Source organism: Equus caballus, chromosome 5 (assembly GCF_041296265.1).
Source record: "Equus caballus isolate H_3958 breed thoroughbred chromosome 5, TB-T2T, whole genome shotgun sequence".
Taxonomy (NCBI): Eukaryota; Metazoa; Chordata; class Mammalia; order Perissodactyla; family Equidae; genus Equus; species Equus caballus.
In genome coordinates, this window is record NC_091688.1 from 41,977,663 (window position 1) to 42,004,944 (window position 27,282).

Consider the following 27,282-nt stretch of genomic DNA (forward strand, 5'->3'; position numbering starts at 1 on the left):
GTTCAGGATCTTCCAAAGGACTGCATTTGTGGGTTTCTTGGGTAAGGGCTGGAGTCCAGTGACATGTGAAAACCTCTTGAGAAAGCACGGGAGGAAGGCAGAGCGAGGTAGAAGGGTGTGGGCTTAGGAGACATGCCCAGGAACTCTGCTTACCAGCTGTATATCCGGCAGTAGTCGCTCCTTTTCCCCACTTGTAAAACAGGGATAAAAATGCTTACCTTGCAATGTTGTTGGGGGGCTTAGAAATATTTGCAGGATACACTGGCTCAGAAAGTGTTCAAAAAATGGGAATTCTTACCACAGCCTTTTATGCTACCAACTTGCACATACAGATACAAAGGTGCCGTGTAGCTAACTGTTTCGTCTCCCCAAAGGAGCTAAATGGCCCCAGGAGGACCAGGAACACATCTCAATCATCTTTAAATATCCAGAGAACAACTTAGCCAAAGGCGTTTATCAACCATCACTGACTACATTAATGAGCAGCCCAGTACGGAGCACCGAGCTGCACACTCAGCTTCCAACAAACGTTAACTCATTTCAGTCCAAGTGGGACAAGAAGATGGCAGTCAGGCCAGTTGCTCCAGCAGCGAGCTGGCCAGGCGGAATTCAGAAGGCCCTACCACAGGCTAACACCTGCCCTTGGCAGAAGAACGCCAGCTCCTGGTGTCTGGAACCTCAGCCAGCTTTGTCCTTTGTGATAGCGCCACCTAGCGAGGGCCCGGAGGCACTACCGTCTACTCCGGGCAATGCCAGGACCACTGCGACAAGGTGTTAGCCGCTCAGGCTTGGGACGCGGAATGTGGTCCGCCCGAACTCGTGTCCTGCCATCTGAGTGCCAGGTTAATGGTTTAGACTAGAGATGCGCTCCTTCCGCGACCCCGCGGGGAAGCCCATGCCGTCCCTCCCCCAACCTCGTCCAGAACTGTGGGGCGAGTCAGCTTTCCACTACGATTCATACACAATTGACCAGCCATCTATCCCAGGACACTTCACGGTCTCCTCCAATCGAATCCTCGCGAGTAGGCAAAGCAGGCATTACCCTCATCAGAGTCACTGTACAGATGAGGAAACTGAGGCTCAGGGGGAAGGGGTTAACCCAAGGTCACATAGCCGAAGCGGCAGGGCTGGGACGAGAATCCAAGCCTCTCGGAACGGGGTCGGTGGCTCCTTCCCCCACCACAGGCCCCTCATTCATGTGCAAACAGAGCATGCCACTCCCACGGGGCGGGGGGAGGCTCGGGAGCCCTGCGCCAAGAAGCAGCGTGGGGCGCAGGATAAACACGGCCCAGCGGCGACGGCGGGCGCCCTCCTCCTTCTCGGCCCACCGAGGGCCGGCACGCTCGCCGCGGCTCGGGGGCGCAGAACAGGGGCCCAGGGAAGGAAGCAGGGTCCCGCGCGAGGAGGCCCTGGGAGCACGCGGCGCCGGGTCACGTGAGAGGGGAGCGCCGGCGAGGGTCGCCGCACGCACGCACGCACGCACGATGTACGTAAACACGCACTGAGGCGTTGAAAGCCGCTAGCCCGAAGCCCCGGGTCACATGTCGAGGGTGGCAGTCGAGAACGAGGGGGCGGGAAAGAGGGAGAGGTCACGTGAAGGAGGCCAGCGCGGGGAGGTCACGTGAGGGGGGACGGAGGCGTGGCCGCCGGGGAGGAGGAGGAGGAGGGGCGCGCGGCTTCCGGCGGCTGGGGGGGCCGGCGAGCGGAGGGGGGGGGCCCTGTCCCGGAGGTGGCGGCGGCGCCATCTTGGCGAAGGGGGGATCAGGAAGTGCGGACCGCGGCGGCGGCGGCGGCGGCGGCGGCGGAGCCCGGAGCGGAGGCCGGAGGCTCCCGGCCCGCCGGCCCCGGAGCGGAGCGGAGCGGAGGATGCAGCAGCCGCAGCCGCAGGGGCAGCAGCAGCCGGGGCCGGGGCAGCAGCTGGGGGGCCAGGGGGCGGCGCCGGGGGCCGGGGGCGGCCCAGGGGGGGGCCCGGGGCCGGGGCCCTGCCTGAGGCGGGAGCTGAAGCTGCTCGAGTCCATCTTCCACCGCGGCCACGAGCGCTTCCGCATTGCCAGCGCCTGCCTGGACGAGCTGAGCTGCGAGTTCCTGCTGGCTGGGGCTGGAGGGGCCGGGGCGGGGGCCGCGCCCGGACCGCATCTCCCCCCACGGGGGTCGGTGCCTGGGGATCCCGTCCGCATCCACTGCAACATCACGGTGAGGACCCCCTCGCTTGCGCCTCTCCGGGGGCCCCTTGTCAGGGACTCAGGATCGCCCTGTACAGTTTTTTGCTCTCAAAGGACCAAGGAGGCCGAATCCCCTCTCTGGGTTCGGCACCTTCTCTTCAGGTTACACTTGTTTCTGCCGCTTGAGGTTCTGCCGTGCACCCAGAATCTCTACCATTGACCCTTCGTAATGAGGGACACCCCGACATATGGCGCCTCGACTGCCCCTTTCCACTAACCCACCCACACCCCAAGGTTTATGATTTTGGGTCCTTTTGGTTACTTCACGACTTTACGTTGTCACCTAGCAATGCCCCTTCCTTCCCTTAACTCTCATCTCAAGGTTCCAGGCCTCTGCACTGACCTCAGCTGGAAGGACCTCGCTTGGAACTCGGCACGTTTCATCGATGCCCCTTTCTCAGTAGTACCTTTGACTTAGGACGTTACCACCTGTGGGATCCCTGCCCAGGCGTCTCTCATGCAGCCCCTCTTTGCTTTCTGAGTTTTACGAAGTGATAGTTTGCAGCTCACTGACTCCTCTTGTTTCGATTCCCTTTTATTCTGGTGTAACCTCTAACTCTCCTCCTTTTGCCCCAGCTGGTAGCAGATCTGCCACTCCCCTCCTGTTCCCTGTGGATGTTTCCAGTTGCCCTGGTTGTTGCCTTTCCTGGTAATGATGGTGCTGTCTAGGGCTGTCCGTTTTATTCTGAGTAGGAGCAGTTCCTTTTCTCCCCAGTGAACGTCTTTCCATCCTAGGCGTGCTGGACTAGGAGACACCTCACATGTCTCCTGTCTAGTCTACCCTCAAACGTCCCTTGAAGAGGGCTCGCCTCTGATACTCTGGGAATGTCTGCTACTGCATGGTGTGGCACTTACATTGGTTCATACTACCCGCTGTGACAGTGTTCTCCCTGCTAGGAGCATTGGTTAAGGAGCCAGGGGACAGTACTTTATCCAGGCAGGCAGACTGCAAATGTCAGTAGTTTGGGGAAGGACAGATTTGTGAATTGTCTGGCACTTAGGGGCCTGAATTCAATTTACATGATTCTTGTTTCCTATCCCTTTCCTTCATCAAACCAGGTCGAGGTTTGGAGAGGCAAGCCTCAGCTTGGGTTGGATGGTGCCCCACCAAAACTCGTGTGTCCCATTTCTTCTGTCTGCTCCCATTTCCCTCCCCCACTTTTTTCCCTGCTAAAAAGTTGAGATTATTGAAGGACTAGGTGTGGCTTAGTCAGGTGAAGACTCCAGTATCTTTGATAGTTTGTTTTCCTCCAGCATTGATGATTAGAGCCATGGCAGAGCTAAGACCCCCGTAGAAGTGGCATGCGTGGAAACCTCCAGAGTTAATTTTCTTCCTGAATTAAGCTTCCAATTCCTTAAGGGTAGGTTTGCCCCCTTCTAGCTGCCCTTGCAGTTGCCAGAGGCCGTCTACTGTCTTTGTCTCTGGAAGGAAGTTAGTTTAGAAGGTTCTCAGTGAGACTCCCTGTGGCCCCTATAGAGGAGACTTGGCCTGACTGGCCCCCTTGGTTTGGGCAGAGGGGGAGTCTGGTCAGGCTGCATTTGGCACTGTGGCTCAGGAATGCTGGGAATGTTAGCAGCGTAGGCTTCTTTCTCCCAGCCTGCCATGTGGAGCCCTACAGCCTACGCCTGGACCAAGAAGGTGGCAGGTTCCCAAGGGAGAAGTGGGGAGAGTTGGCCTTTGAGGGGTTCTCTTGGGAGTGAGGTGGGGAGAGTCTTCCTGCTACCGTTTTACTATTGGGTTCTGGAGATATGATCTAGTCTTTATTCCTCCTTCCCTAGCTAAAATGAAAGTGAGCTGCAGCCTCTGCTTTTTTTCACATCAGTGTGATTGTGATGAGGCGATCCCTTCCTCAGCTGATTATGGAGTTTGAAAAGCAGGAGGGTTGGAGGACGCTGTGCTGGGTGTGGAAGAATTTCAAGTCTGGAACTTGTATAGGCAGCACAGTAGATAGGAGGCCTCCCTCACTGTTAGCAGTTTGGCTGTGCTGCTTTCTCTGATGTTTACTCTTGAGGAAAGAAAGAAAAGGGTCCAGGTCCTTCCAGGGACCTTTTCTGCTGGTCTAGGATTTGTTGGCAAGCTGCTTGGTTAGAGACTGACCTGCTGAGCTGGGCTTTTATGTGTGTGTAATGGGGGTGAGGGACGAGCAGAGGGACTAGAAGTCTTGGGAAGCTGAGGGCAGGCAAAATCTAGCTTTTCCCAGAGTCCTCCATCTTGACCACTCTCCCTGCTCTTTTCCCCTCAGGAGTCATACCCTGCTGTGCCCCCCATCTGGTCGGTGGAGTCCGATGACCCTAACTTGGCTGCTGTCTTGGAGAGGCTGGTGGACATAAAGAAGGGGAATACTCTGGTGAGGGGGCCAGGTTGTTGGGGTGGGGGTGCATTTTCTTCCTATGAGGCCCATGTCCTGGAGACATCCTGTGAAAGGGAGATGTATCTGGAAAGTGGATGGTGCAGTGGGCTCAACATTTGGGGCCAGACTTCTTAGAGGAATTGCTTACTGAAGCCAGAGGGAGAGCCCTGCACCAGCCCCAGGATTGGTCCAGTAAACTCCTTCCCACAGCCACATGGTCCGTCAGGTTTAGGGAACTAGGTGCCAACATGGGATCTAAGCTAAGAGTTCATCCATGCACCAGTCCAGATTGGGGTGGGGAAGGAGTATTTGATGTCACTGTGGTCTCCTACCCCCAGCTATTGCAGCATCTGAAGAGGATCATCTCCGACCTGTGTAAACTCTATAACCTCCCTCAGCATCCAGATGTGGAGATGCTGGATCAGCCCTTGCCAGCAGAGCAGGTGAGCAGTGGAGGGGCTTGGGGCCCTGTTGTGCAGCCTTGCCTCACACACAGCACTCAATAAACACATGTTAATTGAGATGAATCTGTAGTAGTTTCTCTTCACCTCTACGCACTCCAAACACACAGACATTTCGTGACTCCTGGTCTCTTTCTTCTCCTGATGGGAATCTAGCTAAATGGGGCACTAGTAGCTTCACCTCTCTCTCAAAGCTCACTTTCATGGGCAGCATCCTTCATGACAAGAGGAAGGGGGGAATTTTTACCACTAGCAGTAGTAGTTGGTGGCCACTGGGGACCCAGGCCCCTGGTCAAGAACTGAGAACACAATGTCAGTCTAGAGACAATTGAGTAAAGGAGGGGTTCTTGGGAAAATTAAACTGGGATTTGTGAGGTAGGTGACAGAAACAGCCATTTTGCTTCTGTTTGATTCTTTGGCATATGGTAGGAGGATAATAGGCTGGTAGTGAAGTCATTCCCTGGGCTGTTGCTTCTACTCAGATCTGGCCGGTAGAGAGGCTGGCAGCAGTATGGGCAGGCGCACAGTTTTCCAAACCTGGAGCCCAGGGGACTAGGTCAGAGGCTGCCTTCTAGGAAGCCACCGGGGCTCTGATCTCCATCTTTCCCCTCCCCACCACAGTGCACACAGGAAGACGTGTCTTCAGAAGACGAAGATGAGGAGATGCCTGAGGTAGGCTTGCTGCCTAAGGCGGCACTGGCGGGAAGCTCGCTCAGTCTCAGCATTGAGCACCCACTGTATACAGAGCTCCAGAATAGAACTGGGGAGAGGAAAATCCCAGAGGAATAAGGACGGGTTTAGTGACCTGAAGGAGCAGTCAGTGTAGTAGAGGAGGCAGGGCACCCACATTCAACCACTGAAGACAGTGAAGTGCAAGTCTATGTAAATCAAGCAGCCAGTTTATTTCAGATGGCTTTGGAGTCAGACCTGAGTTCACATCCTGTATCTCCTAGCTGTCTTAATTGGAGAATTTTGCCTAATCTCATTAAGCTGTTGTCCCCTTATTTATAAAATAGGATTATAACATCAACTTCATTTGGTTGTCTTGAAGATTAAATGAGGCATTGCATGTAAAATGCTCCATACAGTACATGATAAGTGCTAAATGATCTGATATGTTCTCTAAAAACTTGGATACTTTTCTGGAATGTAACATAATGGTTAAGAATTTGACCTTCAGAGCCAGACCGAATTTGATTCACGTCTGAGCTCTACTAAAGAGTTGTATGACTTGGGGCGTGATAGTTAACCTCAGGAGACCTCAGCTTCCTCATCTGTAAATGAGGGTAATGGTACAATAATGGCATGGTGGCCGTAAGAATTAAATGAGCTACAGTGAATAGCATCTAGTACAGTACCTGAGATATAATAAACATTCAGTAGATGTCAGCAGCTAATGTAATAATTAGAAGGTTAGTATTAACTGTGTCTTGCCAGAGCGAGGAGATCACACTGATGGCTTTGTTTCCTAGCATTGGATTAGCGACCCGGGTTCTGAAACTTCTGTGACTTTGTTAGAGTCTTAAGATGCAGAAAGGGCTGGTGATATATGAAACGTACCTCCTCTCAGACAGTGGACAGCCTTCTGCGCCACCCCTCCAGCATCTGAGGGGGCGGAATCCTGGATGTGGGCTCCCCCTCCCCCATGCACAGTGAGCTGCTTGCTCACTTAGAGCAGGGTGAATAGGGGCTAATTCTGTACCTGACCTCCCTCATTTGCATCCTGGCAGTGGGTGCCTCTGCACACCTGACTTGGGCCCTGCACTTGTAGGGAGGGCACATTTCTGATCCAGGTTTCTCCTTTAGACTTGGAGTGCCAAGAAATCCTGGGTACGACAATCATCTGGTGAAACCTTAGCTTTGAGTCACAACATCAAGCCAGAGTTTCTATAAATTAAGGAAGAGTTTCTGCTGCCAAGGGAGAGTTTAGGGATGGTTGGAGCAGGGTCAGTCTGGGGAACAAGAGGGCTGAGCCCCTGCTTGCTTTCCCTGGGTCCTCATATAGTTCTGCTGCTTGAGAACTGCCTAGGAGGAGAGATTGACCTTGTTATTTGGATTGTGGTGGGAATGGGACTGGGAATTGTTCCAGAAAAGGAAAGGGTATCGTGTTCATTAGCCTGCTAGCTAGACCACCGTGTGTTAACTTGCAGCTCTAGGCCAAACGGGACTGAAGGGGATGGCTGCCTCCACAACCTGTGTTGGTTTCTTTCTTCCTCTACCCCACTCCCATCCAAACCTCCTCCAGGACACAGAAGACCTAGATCACTATGAAATGAAAGAGGAAGAGCCAGCTGAGGGCAAGAAATCTGAAGATGATGGCATCGGAAAAGAAAACTTGGCCATACTAGAGAAAATTAAAAAGAACCAGAGGCAAGATTACTTAAATGTACGTGCCTTCTAGGGAGAAGCTGAGCCAAGGGGTTGGTGGGCACTGGCTGGGAGGTGGTAGGCCATGGTGTATCAGTCTGGGGAGTAAACTCCTTTTTTTTTGGTGGCTTATGGATGTGCCTAATCCTTGCCAAAATCCTGGGCAGGCTGCCACACTGCCCCTAAGGTCTAGTGTGCGTATTTCCAAACCCCATGACTGTGGGATGTTTCTGTCTTCCCTCCCTTGCAGGGTGCAGTGTCTGGCTCGGTGCAGGCCACTGACCGGCTGATGAAGGAGCTCAGGGATATATACCGATCACAGAGTTTCAAAGGCGGTGAGTTTGCCTCAGAGGGGCCTGAACTGGAGCTTCTCATAAAGAAATGTATGATAGTGGTAATGGGCCCTGAGAGGTTTGGGATATACAAATGCTTGTGAACTTTCCAGGCCAAGAATGGAACTCCTCAAGCCCATGGTTTAGATTGGATGCATGTCCATCTGGGGTGAACCTCTTAGAACCTTCGATCTTTTTTCTCTCAGCCTGGGAAAGGGATCTGTATGAGGGACCACTTACCACCTGGACTGTCCTAATAACACCTATCTTCCTCCTCCCTTTCAGGAAACTATGCAGTCGAACTCGTGAATGACAGTCTGTATGATTGGAATGTCAAACTCCTCAAGTGAGTGGGGACTCTGGGATTGGAAAGGAAGTTTAGTGTGAGTGGTGGGAGTCTCCAGGGCAGTGCTGTGAGCTTGTTAGTTTCAGGGTCCCAGGAGCGAGTGTGGGCACTGTTTTGTCCCTCTGCTGCTAGCCTAGGGGTGTGGGAGCTGTCATGAGGCTCCTGAGCTGGGACCAGGAGTGTGAGCCCAGACTTGTTGCTTCATAGAGTTGACCAGGACAGCGCTTTGCACAACGATCTCCAGATCCTCAAAGAGAAAGAAGGAGCCGACTTCATCCTACTTAACTTTTCCTTTAAAGTAAGACTGTTTCCTTTTCTAGTTCCTCCCGCCTTGGCCTAGGTGTCCTTCCCTGCCCCGCAGTCCTGTGGAGGACACTGGCCTCCCCTCCCTGATTGTGGCCTCTGTCTCTCTCTCTCAGGATAACTTTCCCTTTGACCCACCGTTTGTCAGGGTTGTCTCTCCAGTCCTCTCCGGAGGGTGAGTGGCTCCAAAAGGGCAGAGGGCGGCTCCTGTTGCAGAGGGGAAGGCAGGGGTGTGGAGCTTTTGCCAGGCACAACTGACTGACCTTTCTTCTGCAGGTATGTTCTGGGCGGAGGTGCCATCTGCATGGAACTTCTCACCAAACAGGTGAGTGTGTGTCTCGCTCTTGGCTAGGCTGCTGTGGGCAGGGCTGGGCTGAGCTTTACTCCCCCACACCACCCCCCCCCCCCCCCCACGGGTTGGGTGATAGGCACAGTGTGGCCCTTTCATCCTGCCGGGCAGGGCCTCACCCACTGACCCAGGCAGGCAGGTGATGGCTGTTCCGGAGTGAAGGGCAAGGGCCCTTCTGTATATGTAGCTGCTTGCCGGAGAACAAGTGCAAGGTTTCTCTGAAAACTCTTCTGACTGGTTTGCTTTGTCCCTCCCTGTTGCCCAGGGCTGGAGCAGTGCCTACTCAATAGAGTCCGTGATCATGCAGATCAGTGCCACACTGGTGAAGGGAAAAGCACGAGTGCAGTTCGGAGCCAACAAAGTAAGGAGCCCGGCCTGGGACTGTGGGACAGCGCCACATACAGTCTGGGCCCCTAGCAGGCCAGGTGCCTTCTTTCAGGGACCGAGAGGATGAGGCCTCTGGGCTGGCAGCATCAGATGAGCAGGCCTGGGATATCCACAGTGGGAGTAGGATAAGGGCTTTGGTCTGAGAGGCATCCTAAGTCTTCTGGGAGGGTATGGGTCTGGAAAGGGAAGGCTATGGCGTTGCACCCCAAAGGGACCTTCCAGATGGAGGGTACTGTGTCAACAGAGCAAACTACTGGGAGCCAGGACTCTGGGTCTCTGGGTGGTGGCAGCCTATGGAAGGTGAGGGACAGTAAGGGCACAGCTGGCTGTGACCTGATTTGGTGGTTTCCTCTCCCCAGTCTCAGTACAGTCTGACAAGAGCACAGCAGTCCTACAAGTCCTTGGTGCAGATCCACGAAAAAAACGGTGAGGCTGGAGCCAGGACTCGAGATTCGGACACTTGCCAGGCCTGAGGCTTTCACTTGCAGCCAAATAGCAAGAACCCTTTCTTTTGGTTTCTGAGCCTTTACCACCCATTAACACAGCACCTGCACCTGTTCTCCAAAGAAGGGCTGGAGGTGGCTAACGGCCTCCTCTTCTCCCAGAACAGCACCAACCATCATGCCACCTGTAGGGTTGGCGCTGCTCCCCTTGCCGACTGCCCTTTGAGAAAACTCATCTCACTCTTCTGTCATCTCAGGTTGGGCACCTCATTCTCCCTTTCCTTATGATCTCCAGGTTGGCAGTTTCTCAGCTTCCCATACACTGTCTCTCCCCGCTTGCTGGGAATCCCTTCCTAGGATCTTTTCGCCTGTAACCCTGAAGATGTCTTCTGTCATTGCTGTTGTGAGGGTGGGCTTCAGCCTCCATCTCACTGACTGTTTTGTTTGGTGTTTTTGCAGGCTGGTACACACCCCCAAAGGAAGATGGCTAACCCTGGAGTGTCCTTCCCCTCCTCCTTCCCCAGGCACCACTGGACCAATTACCTTTGAATGCTGTATTTGGATCTCACGCTGCCTCTGTGGTTCCCTCCCTCATTTTTCCTGGACGTGATAGCTCTGCCTATTGCAGGACAATGATGGCTATTCTAAACGCTAAGGAAAAAAAACACACACAGAACTGTTTCAAGTACTCAAGACTGACTTACAGACCAACCAACCACCTGGCTGGAACCCTTGCTAGCAGGCATTCTTATAAAAGAAACTTTCAAGCCTCCTTATATTGCTGGAAACTCAGCTGTGCTCCAGACTAGAGCCTCCTTACCTATGCTATGGATTTTTAATTTATTTTCTCTTATTTCATGTACACTGCTTTTTTTGGTTACAGTGTATGATGGATGTGTATGAAAAAAATGTATCTTTGGGAAAACAATTACAGTTTGTTAATTTGAAGATGTGCTGGTCTTGACTCATATTTATTTTTATTCCCACATCCCACCCCACCCCCATCCCCTGAAGTACTTGGGTGGTGGGGAGGGGTACCAGGTCCACTGTGGCTGTGGTGAAGATGATGAGAGGCTGTACTTTGCTACTGAAGCCAGAGAAAGGTGGAGCTGAAGCACACGCCTGGCTCAGCCCCAGAGTTCTCCTGAAGGCCTCTGGAACGACCAGCACTTGTTTCCCTTGGAGTGCAGAGCCCAGCCTGCTAAACCACAATGCAGCAGGCTGAAATGATGACCTTAATTCTTAGGGCTACTGTTCTTCTCTAGTCACAGGTGTTTTCAAAGTTTTAAGGGAAAAAATGAGGAAGGAGGCCTAAGAGGCTGCTTCACAGAACTGTTTTTAAATGAACTGGGGACGGAGGCACAGTCTCAGTGTGTCTGTGGCCTTCCTGGTCTCAGCAACACAATCTTGCTACAACCTGGCATTCACTGGTTCCCTACCCCCTGGACACTGGCTCCTAACGAGCACTGAAAGGTGTTCCTTGGTAGCTCCTCTGGTCATCCTGTCTCTTACTTCATTTGGTCTTGTAAGAGGAGATGGGCATAGCTCTGAAGTAAGTGGCTTGGTTTGGAGAATTATGGATTCTCTCAAGCCACTCCCATAGGGTGGGTCCTTACTGTTTTAATGTGTGGGGGGGGGGGGGGGCGGGTTCTGTACACCTGTGTCCTCAACTCAGGCTCTGGAACTGCTGGGAAGGGGAGAGTGAGGTGGGAAGTCTGCTGAGCTAGAACTGTCAGGGCTGTGGTGTCTGTACACGCTATTTGAAGGTGTGGGCATGATGTCTGCATGTGACACGCACTACCTACCTGTCTGGGTCACTAAGCTTGCTCTCAGGCTGAGACAGTCTCTTAGGACAGATTGTGCCCACAGGCTGGACAGTGACTGAAATGACAGACTAGGGACGGCCGAGAAAGTCTTAGAAAGCCCAGACTCCAGACAGCTGCCTAGGAACCTGTGGGACGCGAGAGCTCTGCAATGCTGTTTGAGACACAGCAATTTTAACAGTGGTCATTTAACCCCCTTTTCTTTGAAGGGATTTTAATGTCTTGCTGCTTCAGGTGGATGAGTTCACTGGTCCCACTCAATGCTGCTCTAACTCTACCCACGCCCACCTGAGATGGGGTGCTAATATATGTTGAGATTGAGATAAAGAGGGGACCCAAGGGGAAAACTCATTCCATAGAGCTGACACCTGGTTTTCAAGGCCTCTGTGGCTTTCCTCAGAACTTATCACCAGCCCTGGCTGGAATGTAGATTGTGTTTTTAGTAATGTGTACTGTGAGCTGTCCTCTGTATAATGTATTTTGTAATGTATTTTTCTCATCTACCAAAGGATGAAACAAATAAAATTATTTAAATAGTTTGGCTCTAATAAAATTATTTAAAGAAATAATTGGGTCCATGTTCACCTGACATAAAGGAAAACGCCAGCTCCTGAGTTGTATACCAACACTAAGAGAATCTTCCACTGTTCCCGTCAAACCTAACACTCCCTTTCATGACCTTAAGTTTAAGGTTCTAATGAAATTACAAAGCATAAAAAAGAATCAAGACCCTATCATCCTGAACCAATTTTCTGCTCTCCACTAAGGCAGGCAGAAATGAAACAAACTTTTAGGTTGTTACCGGATCCCTCGCGTGTGCATCTATATCCCCGGGCAGGGGCAGCCCCAGAGTCCAAGAATGGAGCTGAGGGAACGCGTGAGGCACATGGCTGCTTCTCAATCTCACCGCGGCATTTTAGGAGGCAGGGCTGGGAGGGGTGGCCAGACAGGAATGGATCACCCCAAACTTGTGAAACATGCCAACGTTTATTCATCAAGTTGACGGCTCACTGGCTAGTGCTCCCCACCTGATCCTACAATGGAACGCCAGAAAAATTAAGCAGAATCTTAGGGCAACTGATATGGCACTATATGGTGCAAAGAAGAGACACAGAAAGGAATACATGGGTTCCCTCAGGCTTTCAACCTCATAGAAGCTTCCTATGTTTGGTTCAAATGTTCATGCTGAGTTGGGGAACCAAAAATACGAGAAATTGGGACTTCACTCTCTCTTTTTTGAGAGGTGAGCTGGGGGCAAATGGGAATCAAATCAATGCTGGGCACCAGTGTGGCCTATTCACCCCCAAGGCCTCGAGAACGAAAGGGGTACAAGAGGGCAGCGCCGGCAGAATCTGGACCAGGGAGGGAACACACTGATTGTAGCCACGTTATTTAAACTCTTCAAACTTCAGGATGTGCGACTGGAAGAGAAACACAAAGTCTCAGCGGGAAGGAAGGACCGTCCCTAGCCAGTCCACCAACCCCTTGGATAACTTCAGTTTGTTTCGTCAAAGGGAACACAGGCCAGGAAAACATGCAGGATCGAGGCTGCAGCTGAGAGCCCCGAGGGGGGAGGGGAGGGGAAGAGCTTGATACGGGGCAGTTACCTCCAAGTTCAAAGCACCAGTGATCTTCCCTTTGAGGATGCGATGGATAACCTGATACGAACTCAAAATGTCTACAAAACAAAACACAACAACAAAACCTTGGTGGCACTTGATCAGGCAGGAGGAGCAAGGGAGGGAAGCAAGAGGCCGCGGTGGGGAAGCGCTCTGGCTGCAGACCAGCTCCTCCGGACAAGTCTCTGCTAGTCAGTGTGAACTCCCTGCTGCCAGGATAAAATGAGGTGGTAAATGCTGGAAAGGTGGGGGAGGGCAAAGTAAGAGCACATAAAAGGAGGCATTATTATTGTTGTTAAAATAATTACAGGGATCTGGGCTGTTACATTCTCTAATGGGAAATTCTGGGGACAGAAAATTGTGTTCACTCAACTCTGCTCTGAGAGTTTGGGCTGGAGAGAGAGATGGAGGTTAAAGAGCAGAGAGGCCTTCACCACAAGGAGTGAGCACTCTCACGGTGGCAACAGGCAGGGCAGCACACTGGTCAGAAACCCACCTTTCTCCCCTACTCAGATCCTGCCATCCCCCCAAACTCTGGGACTCTATGCATGAAACTGGCTCCTATCAAGAGTCAGACCTCAGTTCCCAGCTTTGCTATTTTCTTGTTATGAAACATAAAGAAGGTCCTTTCACTTTTCTGAGCCTTACTTTTCTCCTCCATAAAAGGAGGAAAATTGTACCCCTGCCTGCCTGACCTCTCAGGGCCGTCTCCAAGTCCACACGAGAGTGAGCACCCCCGGATCTGGCCCCTCTGACAGGCTGGGAGCTGCTCTTTGGGGCGAGGGCCCCTCTGCTCTGGGCCACCCTCCAACACCCAAGCAGTCAGGCTCAGCCGACCTGGAGCTCCGAGCTCTGGCTGTCAGCTTGTTACTCCCCAGGCTGGGCAGCAGGGGCCCTCTTCATGCAATGACCCAAGACAACCTCTGGGGGGTGCCCCCTCCCAGGGAGCCTTGGCTCTGCGCTGTGTGGAGGTGCTTTTCCATCTTACTGGTTGTGTGTGTGTGTGTGTGTGTGTGTGTGTGTGTGTGTGTGTGAGAGAAAGAGAGAGAGAGAGAGTGTGTGTGTCCGTGTTTCTTCACCTCCACCTCTCCTCCTCATCCCCCAAAGCATTCTGTCATCCTCACATTTCACCCAACCCCAATCTTCAGAAGGGGCAGAGCAAGCACGAGGCCTCTCCATCTCAAGGACGTAGGAACTGAGGCCCCGACGGGTGTCTGGATCTAAAGTAACGGCCCATCAGGAGAAGACCCCGAGTCCAGTGCTTATCCCTGTCACTAGCTTTCAAATTTTAGTTTTCTTCCAGAACAGAATCCTTTTGCAATGAAATCTTAAGCAAAATTCAATGCACATAAAACAGATGAGAGCTGACCAGCGCTGGCAGAAGTGTGGTGAGAAGCCCGCCCTCCCTGCCCCACCGGAGAACTTGGCCTTCGGGCAGTACCTGAGGTCTCTCTCGGGATCTTGGGGCTCAGAGAACCCAGGTATGAAAACCAGCACTCAAGAGGCAGCTTTGCAAGGGGCAGATGCCAAAAACTGGGGTGAGATCAAAAGACGAGAGGCTGAAAGGCACCCCGAGGGCCTCTGGCCCCTTGCGCCATTCGCCGCTGAGATCTGGGGGCAGGCACAGCATCTCCCACCCCTGACGTCCTCAGGAAGAGCGGGGAGAGGAGGATGGTTTACCTTTCTCCAGCATGAATGGCTGAGTCAGAGGGGGGATGGTCCAGAAGTCGTCGCTATCCAGGCTGCGCAGGGACTGCACCGGGATGGTGGCCGACCGGCCAAAATCGATGAACATGACCACAGCCCAGGCGTCCACCCGGTCCAGCACCCAGCACCTGGCCAGAGGGAGAGGAGGGCTGTTCCACCTGCTGCCGTGCACAGAGCTCCTCAACAAGGAGGGCTTGAAGGTCCAGACGGAGGAGCAGTGAGTTTCTGTGCTTTTCCCTTCCTTGGACAGGGAAGCCGTAACAAGCAGACAAGATCTTGAGAGGAAGCAGCAGGAAAGAAGCCAGAGTCCAAAGGAGGGAGAAAAGAGGGAGGGGAGGCACTGCTCGGCCCGCGGCCCCTCCTGCACCCTCCAGCCCCCCGGGCACACACCTGTTCCAGGCCCGCCCGTAATCACCCAGGTGGTACTCCGCCAGACAGCGGGTCCCGCGCTGCACGGCCGAGTCCTGCAGGTAGGGCTGCCGCTCCTCCGCCTGGGCCAGGGTGCTGAACAGCGCCTGCATGTTCCGGTGCAGAGTCTGCAGATGGGCCAAACGCAACGGGCCTCACTGCCTGCTTCGCATCACACATCTGTCTCTGCGGATGTCACCTGTTACTCCAGTGTCGCTAATTGGCCCCAAGGGAACCAAACATATGAGGTGGGAGGGAGGAGGACACTGAAGCCAGGGATCGGACTGCGGTCACCCTGATCTGCACCACTGACTGGCCCCCACACCACACTCACCCCAAGAAGGCTCCGCGGGAAGGTGCCGAAGCCCAAGAGGGCCACCAACAAGCCCGTACCTCAGTGACATGCATGGCCCAGAAGAATGGGGTCTGCGGGACGATGCTGGTCACCAGCAGCCCCACCTCCCCGCCGATGTTGTGGATGGTGGCCAGCCAGCACAGGTCTCGGAAGCACTCCCTCAGGAGCAGCACCAGGAAGGACCCTCTGCAGGAGGAGCAGGGAACAAAGGGAAGAGGGAGAAGGAAGGAGCGATTCCACTGGCACCGTCCTGGAGGATGCTGGGCAGGCCACAGGCAGGAGGATCACCCTGAGCTGGAGAGCCGCGCTCACCCCTCCGGGGTAGGGGACGAGTACTCAAGGCATCCTAATGCAGAGCAGAGGAAGCACCGTGCCAGGGGGCCCAGGGGCTTGGGAGTCTGGGAAGGGGGAGCAGTGAGGGAAGCAAAACACACCGGGGAATGCCATAGAGTGAGACAGGCAAAAGCCCTCGCTGGGCTGACCCTGAGCCTGCCAAAGTGACTCATGAACCTCTAAATGATGCGAGTGTGGGCCGGCCACGACCCAGGACATGTTTTCAACCCCAGATTCACTCCTCCCCGTATTTCAGCACATGCCCAATGCACAAACTTTATCACCTGCCTAAGTCACACGTGGTCAGCAAGGCAACACTGCTGCTTTAAAAAAACAAAACCAGGGGGCCAGCCCGGTGGCACAGTGGTTAAGTTCACACGCTCCACTTCAGCAGCCCAGGTTCACGGGCCAGGACCCAGGGCACAGACCTACACACTACCCATCAAGTCATGCTGTGGCAGCATCCCACATACAAAATAGAGGCAGACTGGCACAGATGTTAGCTCAGGGCCAATCTTCCTCACCAAAAAATATAAAATAAAATAAAATAACCACTCTCCTATAGCATTTCAAGTCAGATTATTCTGGCATCCCTGTCATTAAGAATGGTGTCCACTTCTACCAGGGAAAAGGTGGGGTGGGGGGTGGGCACAAAGGGTGAAGTGGTGCACCTACAACACGACTGACAAACATCAATGTACAACTGAAATTTCACAAGATTGTAACCTATCATTAACTCAACAACAACAACAACAAAAAGAATGGTGTCCACTTGTTAAAGCAGAAGATGTTGTGGACCTGCTGATATGGCATCCAGGGTGAGGGAGAGTCACAGGCCTTCACTGTACATAAGTGGAAACAGATGTTTTAAGTCACTGTGGGTCTGAAGTCACAGCCTTAGTGCCTGGGTCTGTGCAGGCGTTCCTGAAAACTTCATCCCCCACCAGCATCATTCCTGACCCCATCCTCCAGGGAATGAACCATGTCTGTAGTCGCCATTTGCCCCGGTGGTCTCTCTACACCTCCGCTCACCTCATTTCCATGGGAACTGCAAAGAAGGTTGTCCTCGGTTTCTCCGTCTCTCCAGAAGCTTTAGGAGTGAGCTGTGTACAAGCTGGAAACCAGAAGATCAAGTCCTAGAGGCAGCAGGGCTGTCCCCAGCGGACTGTGTGCCCCGCTCCACCCGCCCTGAGGCCCTGGCCTGCCCGCAGAGGTGGGATAAGATGGGCTTTGAAGCCACATCCTTCCAGCTCAGCCTTCAGACCCTCCGCTGGATGGGGAGGGTGTCCTGGAGGATATTCCTCAATCAAGAAAGCATCCTAGAGCAACAGAAAGGGGCATTCCCTACACTGAGGGCAAACATGGAACAAAGCTGGAAAGGAGGCTGGGCAAAGTAGATCGGGAGCTCTAGAGACACTGCAGGCAAGAGATGGCCGCTCCGGGTCTCACCAGTGCTTTTGGCAAATCCTTGACCAGAAGCCTTCTCCAAAACCTAAGGGAGAAAAGGAAAAGGTATCCCTCAGGCATGGCAGTATTTATTTCATTGATTTATAGCTGAACCCCTCCAAGCAGATGGGGAGACAGAGCAGCAACAGCCCCTCGCTGACACAGGCTTTAGGAGACTTCTGGGACACCCCCACTTTCCCCTCTCTCGCTGGGATCCTGAGCCAACCAAAGAAGAAACGTTCAGAAACGGACGGGAGGGAGGGAGGTGGCGCTGGGGGTACTCCATCAGGACTGAGTCCCAGAAGTCCAGGACTGCTTAGCCTGGGAAGTCCCTGCTGGCACTTCTCAGAGGGAGAAAGAGGAGAAAGCGGGGGAAATGGTTATGCTGGAAGCAGGGCTGGGTGGGGACAGAAAGGCCTGGGTGCCCTGCCACTCATTACACCCTGCAGCCCCTCAACCCACGCTGGCTCCCCTCTCTCCAGTGCTCTCACCTGGAACCCCCAGCCCCAGTTAAACACACGTATCTGCCGCTTATCACCGCTGACTGCTGCTGGAGAACACACACGACCACTGTTCGCCAATGGACACAAGGCTGCACTCCCGCCATGAGCCCCTAGAAGGTCTACTTGCCTCCTCTCCCAGTGGACCACTTCACACCCTCTCCTCTCTTCAAACCCTCCACACTCCCCACACAAGCCCCACCTGACAAGCTTATACCCCTTCATCCGGGAAAACCGAAAGTACTCAGCTGGGAAGTCCCTCATCTTCTCACCACCCAAACCACCGAATTCCCCCTCGCTTACTCTCTCAACCATCCCTCCTGTTACTTACCGTGGCCACTGTCTCGCACCATCATGCCTTCTTGAGGACAGCACCCCTGCGGCCAGGACCTCTTTCTCAGCCATTGCTCTCTCCCTCCCATGTGGACGCCTCTCACCAGGAAACAAACATGCTCTATTCTCCACATTTGAAAAGACCCTGACTTGACCCCTCTGGCTACCACCTTTCTCTGCCGCCTTCACTAAAAGTGTTGTCTAGAGGCCTGTCTACTTCCACACCTGACATTTTCTCTTCAACTCGTACCAGTCAGGCTTCCCTGAAATGGCCCTGCCCTGCGTCAGCAATGACCTTCATGTTCTCCACTCTAAATTTACTTGTAGTATGCTACCCACTCCCTCCTTCCAGAAACACTTCTTCTCATCTTCCTTGAAACTGCACACATCTCGTTTTCCTTCTCTTTCACTTTCTTTTCCTTCTTTCTTTTCAGCTCAACCAGTAAGTGCCAGCACATCCCAGGACTCAGTCCTCTCCTCCATCTACCTTCTCTCCAAGGTCATCTCCAGTTCCACGGTTTTATGTATCAACAGTACAGCACAGACTCCCAAATCCAGATCTCCAGCCCTCATCACTCTCTGGAATTCCACTTGACTACGGAGATGCCCATTTGATGGGACAGCTAAGAGACACACAAACTCAGCCTGTCTACAATAGACCCTCTCCCGAGCTGCTTCACCCAGCTTTCTCAAATTTAGTAAATTGCATCATTATCTACCTAGTGGTTCAGGCCAAATTCCTCTCTCCCTAGCTCCCTACATCAAATTCATCAGCAAGCCAAGCCATCTCTTCCTCCAAAACACACCTGAACCCACGTACTCCCTTCTTTCTGTATCTACCACCCCAATATTAGCCATTGCCATTTCTTACCAGATGTCCAAAGAATTTCCTGATGCCACATTGGCCCCCACAATCCAATCACCACCCAGCGGACAACACGATCTCTTACAAACAAAAATCAGATCCCATTACTCCCCTGACGAAAACCTTCCAACATCTTCCCACTGTGCTTACAAATAAAGCCAGAGTCTCCACTTTGGCTCACCAAGGCTCCCAAGATCTGACTCTCCTTTCCACTGACCTCCTCTCTGCCCACTCTCCCCTTCACCCACCATCTCACACCTTTGGGTACTTGTAGGCGCTCCCTTGTCTGGAATGTTCTTCCTCTGGTCTTCGCATGGTTGGCTCTGACTTGTCATCCAGATCTCAGCTCAGGTGTCACTTCCTTACAAAGAGGCCTCCCTAAGAACCATCTAAAGAAGTGACCTCTCAGTCTTTATCACATCACCTTATTTTAATTCTCTGGTAACTTATCCGGCATTTTCTTATTTGTTTACTTATTTATTGGTTTATTGTACGTCTCTTCCCACTGGAATACAAGCATCACGAGAATGTGAATCACATTTGTCTTTTGACAATTACCTTGATCACTACATGACCCCAGGGCCTAGAACATGGGGTTATGCCGGGTGCATACTAAGCTCTCAGTAAATATATGTTGGAAGGAAGGAAGGAAAGAAGGGAGGGAGAAAGGAAGGAAGGAGAAATGACCTGAGGCAAATTCTTAATCCTCTAAATCTTGGTTTCCTCTTCTACAGCGTGAATCACACCTGCGCTGAGGTGAGGATTTAGTGGGCTAGCATCCGTTCAGGACACGACATGCAGCAGGTGTGGAATAAATGGAAGCAGTGTGAGAGAGTGGTCCAAAGTGCGGGTTCTGGAGTCAGACTGTCTGGGCTCCAGTCCTGGTTCCAGAACTGACTGGCTCCTTAACTCTGGGACAGTTACTTGGTGTTCTCACCTGCAAGACAGGAGAGTAATAGCACCTCCTGCTGTAATTAGACAAGTTCACACAGCAAAGCGATTAGAACTGAGCCTGCAGAATGAGCCCTCCAGGAAGCCTAACTACCATTGTCAACCGATGAGACCCAGACCCAGTCTCCAAGCTAAGCCCTTTGCCTCTCCTGTGCGCCAACAACACAGCAGAGTGACAGAGCTGAAAATCATCCTCTAGCCAAGCACGTACGGTATCTTTTTATTTAGAATCTCCTAAGACCGTTCTAAATACCAACCCCAAGAACCAATTATCACCAGCAGTTTCAAGCTAAAAATTATTATTAATACAGAAACATTTTAAACCATTTTGGGTCTAATCATTATTTCCTAATGATTTAAGACATAAATATAACAACCCTGTTTCGACATTAAGTTTCAGAGGAAAATCTACCTAATCATCATCCAACCACTAGAGCAGGCACGTCACCCAGAAACAAACCTCCAATTTCAGGATGTGTTTGTAACCCAGAAGCGGCCACCTGGAAGCAACAGAGATCAAGGCAGCATCTCAGGAGCTGCCAAACCAGACGATTTTAATTAAGTTCTATTGTTGCCACAAGCAGAGTAACCCTCCTGCCCAGATCAATCAACAGCTGTTAATGGTCTCTTTACTTTGTCTGGGACATTTCTGCCAGCTGGTCAAGTGTTCTAAGAGGTAGCCTGCTCCAGAATCACGCTGGGGAGTCAGAGCAGTGGGAGAAAAGATGCAGCGCACACGAAGGTCAGTGGCCAGAGGCTTTGGGGTGGAGGAGGGTCCACTGGCTCCCCCACCCACGCCGGGGAGAAGCCCTCACACCACCACTCAGCAGGGGTGCAGCTCATGCAACACTCAGAACAGTGACGGCCCCCCTGCCTGCAGCCTCCAAGTCCGCTCACCGCCACACCATGGAGCGCTGCTTGTCACCCTGGGCCATCTCTTTTTTAGGCCCCTGCCTACCCGGAGAACAGCACCTGAAAGGCACATTCTGGTGGAAATTTACTATTTACAGCTTTAACCCTCAACTGCTTCCCTTTCGTCCAACAGACCTTGCATTTCTACTATGTGCCAGGCACAGAGTGACAAAGACGAAAGACACAGACCCTGTTCTCAGGGAGCCCACATTTAGTCACTCTACAAACACTTATAAAATGTGTACGTTCTAGACAGTGCCGCCATAAAGCTCACACTTTGGTGGGGGCAGCAGACAGTAAGAATACAAACAGGAATAACGTCGGGTGGCCATAAGGGCAATGAAGAAACACAGGGTAAGGAGAGGGGACAAAGAGTGCTGGGCAAGAGGGGGTTGGTGACAGCTGAACAGAGACCTGAATGAAGCGAGAAAGCAAACCCTGCAGACAGCTGAGAGGAGAGCCTGTGGGCTGAGAACAGCAGGGCCAAGGCCCTAAGGTGGGGATGTGCTTGATGAGTTGGCGGTACAGCACCAGGGCTGGCATGACAAGGCACTTTAATGTCTTACCTGGACCACGTGAGACAGGTCTTGCTGCTTCCACTCTGGCCCCTGGCATCTATTCTACAGGGTCCCTTTAAAACGTAAATCTAGATGAATGAACAAAGGGTGGCCCATCCATACAACAGGAGACCACTTAGCAATAAAAAAGAGAATTGCTGATGGTGCAACCACATGGATGAATCCCAGTAACATTCTGCTGAGTGAAAGAAGCCAGACACAAAGAAGCACATGCAGCATGATTCCATTTACATGAAACTCTGGAAAAGATAAATCTCATCTAAAGTGATAGAGAAAGTAGATCAGTGGTTGCCTGGGGCCACAAGGCGGGGAGTTACTGACAGACAGGGAAAAGGCATGAGAGGGGCTTCCGGGTGACCAAAATGTTCTATATACGATCGTGATAGAGGTTACGTGGCTGCATACATTTGTCAAAATCCATCCAACTGTACACCTAAAATGGGTTCATTTTACTTTCTGCAAGTTATACTTCAATAAGTATACTTACCGAATAATTCAATAAAGTTGATGATTTAACGTAAATTGGTTAAATCCAGTTATGTTGCTCCCTGCTCAAACCCTCCAGTGTTCTATTATGTGACTACGTAAACACGAATTGCTGCTGAATCAAGTTATATTATATTATTTTTATTCTTATACAGCCATTTCCCCAGGAATTAACTGCCTTTTTTTCCTCCCTCTATTTACACAGATTTCCTTAAATCTCTAGTTAGGTTTCCCCACACACCTCCAATGGCTCTTTATAACACCTCTGTGCTCAATTTTCCATTTTTCTTTGGGCAAACATCACCCCAGAGTTTCACACCGTCCTGCCCTGTCCTGGACTGGCTGCTGCACAAGTGTTGTACCCCTTTGTCATCATCTGGGGAGTCTCTGGTCCCTCTATTGGGTTGGATATCCCGCTCCCAGATCACCTCATTTTTTGGCTTACTGCTTAATTTTATTGGAACACGTTCCTCCATAGCTTTCTGAGAACAGGTACATGGGGTATACATTTTTTGAGACCCTACATTTCTGAATAAGTCTTTATTCTACCTAAATTCTAGATTGATTTGATTGAGAACAGATTTCAGGTTACATATCATCTTCCTGCAGAATTCAGTGACACCACACAATCTCATAGCCTTCAATGTGGATTCTCTTTTTTTTTTCTTCTGCTTTATCTCCCCAAATCCCCCCTGTACATAGTTGTATATCTTAGTTGCAGGTCCTACTAGTTGTGGCATGTGGGACACCGCCTCAATGTGGCCTGACGAGTGGTGCCATGTCTGTGCCCAGGACCCAAACCAATGAAACCCTGGGCCACCAAAGTGGAGCGCACGAACTTAACCACTCGGCCATGGGGCCGGCCCCTGGATTCTCTTTCTGAAGCTTTATCCCAATATTCTAAAATACTACTATAATGTGCCTTGATGTCGGTTTTTATTTTCCCATTCATTATCCTGGGCACTCACTGGTTGCTTTCAATCTGAAAACTCCTATCCTTCACTCTTGGGAGAGTCTGTTATATCACTTGATACTTTCTCCCCCGTGGTGACCTGGTTCTTCCTGGACGTATATGTTGCACCAATGAAGCTGATGGTCTAATTTTATCTTTTCTCTCTCTAAAACAATTCTACTACAAAATGTTTCAATTGATAAATCCTCTCCCTCAAAAGCAATGATGACATTTGACAAAATTGTCAAAAACAACCATTTCGGGACTCTGGAAACTGACCAGAAGCATACAACAAGTTGAGAGTGTCTATTAAAAAACAGTAACAGCAAGAGGCTACAGGCACTTGAATAAGAACAGTATGATTGAGTGTTTCTGTCTAGAGCTTCTCCACTCCCAGCTCCTCCGGCGGAAAGTTCTACCAGAGCAGGCAAAGCTGTGAAAACCAGTAGCTTCGAAGGTGGCTGACTGGGTTGGGAGCAGATAGTGGAACAGCTCCACAAGCCTGAGTGTTCTCAGAACCAGCCATGCCGTGGTAAGCATATGACAAAGGCCCACAGCACAGCCCGACAATATGATCCTGTTGGCTTTTATGTGTCCTTATCTATGAAATGCCTATTCCTAGCTCTTCCCCAATTTTCCAACAGGTTGTTTCCTTTTCTCACTGATTTCTAGGAGTTTTCATTTTGCTTTACCTTTGCTTGTTTTTTAACAATATTCTAAATCTTGAGGCTGGCCCAGTGGCATAGTGGTTAAGTTTGTGTGCTCTGCTTTGACAGCCCAGGATTCACGAGTTCAGATCCTGGACACAGACTTACACACTGCTCATAAAGCCACGCTGCAGCGGCGACCCACATACAAAATACAGGAAGACTGACACAGATGTTAGCTCAGGGCCAAACTTCCTCACCAAACAAATAATAATAATAAAAAAATTTAAAAGAAAAAATTCTAGATCTTAATCGAGAGGCCAACAAACTTTTTCGGTAAAGAGCCAGAGAGTAAATATTTTAGGCTTTGTGGCCACATGGTCTCCATCTCAACTATTCAGCTCTGCTGTTGTTGTGTGAAGCAGAGACAATATGCAAACAAGTGGTTGAAGTTGTTTTCCAATAAAACTTTATTTCTGGACACTGAAATCTAAATTTCATACACTTTCCATGTGTCATGAAATAGTATTCTTCTTTTGATTGTTTTCCTCAACCCCAATTTAAAAATGTAAAGAACAGGGCTGGCCCGGTGATGCAGGGGTTAAGTGTGCACGTTCCACTTTGGCGGCCTGGGATTGCCAGTTCAGATCCCGGGTGTGGACATGGCACCACTTGGCAAAAGCCATGCTGTGGTAGGCGTCCCACATATAAAGTGGAGGAAGATGGGCACGGATGTTAGCTCAGGGCCAGGCTTCCTCAGCAAAAAGAGGAGGATTAGCAGCAGATGTTAGCTCAGGGCTAATCTTCCTCAAAAAAAAAAAAAAGTAAAGACCATTCTTAGAACTTCCACTCTGGGAAGATGGCATAGATCTACATTTTCCTATTCCTTCTGCTGAGTACAACTAAAAACTCTGGACGTTACATATAACACAAACAGATGACTTTGATCCTGGGACCAAGGGATAACACAGTGATGCTTTCCCTGGGTTTTCTTCTCACCTCCAATGTCCTAGACTTAGAACTGAAGAATCCAGCAACACCAACAGGCACAGACAAAAAAAAGGTCTCAACAAAATCCTGTTCTCTCTAGCCAAAGGACCAGAAAAGGGGCAGCCTAACGTGACAGAAAACTTCTAGACAATAATTGCTCTACTCCAGCTACACACGCGCACACACACACACAAATGACCCCATGTCCATGCACACCAACAGAGACAAGTGAGGAGCCTGGACTTCCACCCTCAAGGGGCTGTGATGAATCACCCTAACACCTCCACCTTGTTGTGTTACAGAAGGCCAAGGAGGCAGCCAGGAATTTCAACCCCCAAACCAGTAACAAAAACCAGGCCCCCCACCACACTTCCCCTGCCTTGTGGCATCAGTAGGACCACACCCACCAGCACTAATAAGCCCCCCTCCATGGGGTGGCATCAGAGAAGCCCTGTTGGAGAGTCAGGACTGTCCCCTGTGGTAACAAAGCCACCTACACCCGGGTGTCAGTGGAGACAACACAGAGAACCAGAACTCCCACCCCCATAACAGAAACAAGGAGCCGCCACTGCTTTGGGAGGCAGAATGGGGAACCCGGACTTCTATCCTCACCTGGCAGGGAGAAGGCAGCACCCTGCGTCCCCTGCTGGAGCGGAGCCAGAGAAAGCCAGAAAACAGAAGGTTTGCATAAAACCCAGAGTCTCACAAAACAATAAGAAAACACCCAGGTTTCAGCTGAAACGCACTCATCATACCGGGAACCAAGAAAATCTTAAAGCAAATGAAAAAAGACAATAAAAACCTGCCAACACCGAGATGACTCAGACGTTAGAGTGACCTGACAGACATTTTAAAGCAGTCATGATAAAATGCTTCCACAAATGATCGCAAGCACCCTTAAAACAAATGAGAAAACAGAAAGCCTCAGGAAAGAAATAGAAGTCTCAGCAAAAAATTGCACAATACAAAGAAAGTGGGAAGTTTAGAACTGAAAAATACAAGAACTGAAATAAAAAGCCCAGTAGATAAACTAAATGACAGAATTGAGGGGACAGGAAACAATCAGTGACTGGAAGAGAGAACAATTGAAATTACACAACCTGAACAATAGAGAGAAAGTAGATTTAAAAAACCTACAGATTCAAAAAGGTGAGTGAACCCAGAATAGCATAAATTCAAAGAAATCCATGCCAAGACACAAAAACTTCTGAAAACTAAGGACCAAGAAAAAAATCTTCAAAGCAGCCAGAGAAAAATGACTATTTCCGAAACAGGAAAAACTATTTGAATGACAGCGGATTTCTCATCAGAACCCATGGAGGCCAGAGGAAATGGCACAATATTTCTCAAGTGCTGAGAGAAGAGAATTGTATACCTAGTGAAGACACCCTTCAGGAATGAAGGGGAAATTAAGACATTCTCAAATGGAGGAAAACTAAGAATTCATCACTAGCAGACCAACCCTACAAAAATGGCCACAGGAAGTTCTCTAAACAAAAAGGAAATGATAAAAAAAGGAACTCTGAAACATCAGGAAGAAAGAAAGAACATGGTAAGAAAAAATATGGGTAAATACAATAGGCTTTCATTTTCCTGAGTTTTCTAAATTATGCTTGACAGTTGAAATGAAAATTATAACACTGTCTAATGTGGTTCTAAGTGAAACAGAGGAAACAGACAAGACAAATATATTATAAACAGGAGGGAAAAGGGAGGTAGGTTTTCTACACTTCACTCAAACTGGTAAAATTGACAGGCGGAGACTATGATTAGTTAAATATATACAACGTAAGGTAAGTTATGTATGTATAAGAGCAACCACTTAAAAAGGTATATAGGCGGCCGTCCTGGTGGTGTAGTGGTTAAGTTTGTGCACTCCACTTCTGCGGCCCAGAGTTCACAGGTTCAGATTCTGGGTGCAGACTAAAACTGCTCATCAAGCCATGCTGTGGTGGCATCCCACATGAAACAGAGGAAGATAGGTACAGATGTTAACTCACTGACAGTCTTCCTCAAGCAAAAAGAGGAAGATTGGCAATAGATGTTAGCTCAGGGCCAATCTTTCTCACAAACAAAATAAATAAGAAGGTACATAAAGAGACACATTTAAAAACATTACAGATAAATCAAAATTGAATTCTAAAAGATGTTCAAGTAAATCACAGGCAAACAGAGAAACAAAAAGCAGAACAAACAGAAAACAAAAAATAAAATGGCAGACTTGAGCCCCAACAGATCAATAATTACATTAAACATCAATTTAAAGATGGAGGGGCCAGCCCAGTGGCGCAGCAGTTAAGTGCACACATTCTGCTTCTCGGCGGACTGGGGTTTGCCGGTTCGGATCCTGGGTGCAGACATGGCACCGCTTGGCATGCCATGCTGTGGGAGGCGTCCCACATATAAAGCAGAGGAAGATGGGCACGGATGTTAGCTCAGGGCCAGTCTTCCTCAGCAAAAAGAGGAGGATTAACAGCAGATGTTAGCTCAGGGCTAATCTTCCTCAAAAAAAAAAAAAAAAGGATGGAGACTGGCAGTGTAGATTAAAAAACATGACCCAACTATATGCTGTCTACAAAAAAGCTCACTCCAAATGTAATGATATAGGTAGGTTTAAAGTTAAAAGATAGTAGAAGATATATCATGCAAACATTAATGAAAGGAAAGCAGAAATGGCTACAATAATATCAGATAAAGCAGACCTCAGAACAAAGAAAATTACTGAAGACAGAGAGGAATATTACATAATTATAAAAGGGTCACTCTACCAAGAATACGAAGCAATCCTAAAGGTGCATGCACCAAAGAAAGAACTG

The 27,282-nt window shown here is 50.4% G+C and overlaps 2 protein-coding genes across 2 annotated transcripts in view; one reads left to right on the forward strand and one right to left on the reverse strand.

Annotated features, from left to right (window-relative positions):
- Positions 1 to 1,741: 1,741 nt before the first annotated feature.
- On the forward strand, positions 1,742 to 10,509 carry UBE2Q1 (ubiquitin conjugating enzyme E2 Q1). The gene is made up of 13 exons (XM_023641088.2): positions 1,742 to 2,193; positions 4,466 to 4,570; positions 4,912 to 5,016; positions 5,656 to 5,706; positions 7,280 to 7,420; positions 7,652 to 7,736; positions 8,019 to 8,079; positions 8,287 to 8,377; positions 8,499 to 8,557; positions 8,659 to 8,707; positions 8,997 to 9,092; positions 9,478 to 9,544; positions 10,021 to 10,509. Exons 1-13 carry the CDS (start codon positions 1,867 to 1,869, stop codon positions 10,050 to 10,052), a joined length of 1,269 nt encoding a protein of 422 aa, XP_023496856.1. The 5' UTR covers positions 1,742 to 1,866; the 3' UTR covers positions 10,053 to 10,509.
- A 1,843-nt stretch (positions 10,510 to 12,352) lies between these two features.
- TDRD10 (tudor domain containing 10) overlaps positions 12,353 to 27,282 on the reverse strand; it is a 46,263-nt gene continuing 31,333 nt past the window's right edge. The window contains exons 6-12 of the mRNA XM_070268117.1: positions 17,256 to 17,298; positions 16,839 to 16,920; positions 15,512 to 15,659; positions 15,101 to 15,246; positions 14,684 to 14,838; positions 12,992 to 13,062; positions 12,353 to 12,805 (exon numbers count right to left, since the gene is read on the reverse strand). Coding sequence (XP_070124218.1) covers positions 12,773 to 12,805; positions 12,992 to 13,062; positions 14,684 to 14,838; positions 15,101 to 15,246; positions 15,512 to 15,659; positions 16,839 to 16,920; positions 17,256 to 17,298 — 678 coding nt within the window. The 3' untranslated portion in view covers positions 12,353 to 12,772. The remainder of the gene's footprint in view (positions 12,806 to 12,991; positions 13,063 to 14,683; positions 14,839 to 15,100; positions 15,247 to 15,511; positions 15,660 to 16,838; positions 16,921 to 17,255; positions 17,299 to 27,282) is intronic.

Coding starts and splice junctions, on each gene's coding strand:
- UBE2Q1 (XM_023641088.2), top strand. CDS start 1,867: ATGCAGCAGCCGCAGCCGCAGGGGCAGCAGCAGCCGGGGCCGGGGCAG. Junction 8,378..8,498: donor TACTTAACTTTTCCTTTAAA/GTAAGACTGTTT, acceptor TCTCTCTCTCAG/GATAACTTTCCCTTTGACCC. Junction 8,558..8,658: donor TCTCCAGTCCTCTCCGGAGG/GTGAGTGGCTCC, acceptor TTTCTTCTGCAG/GTATGTTCTGGGCGGAGGTG.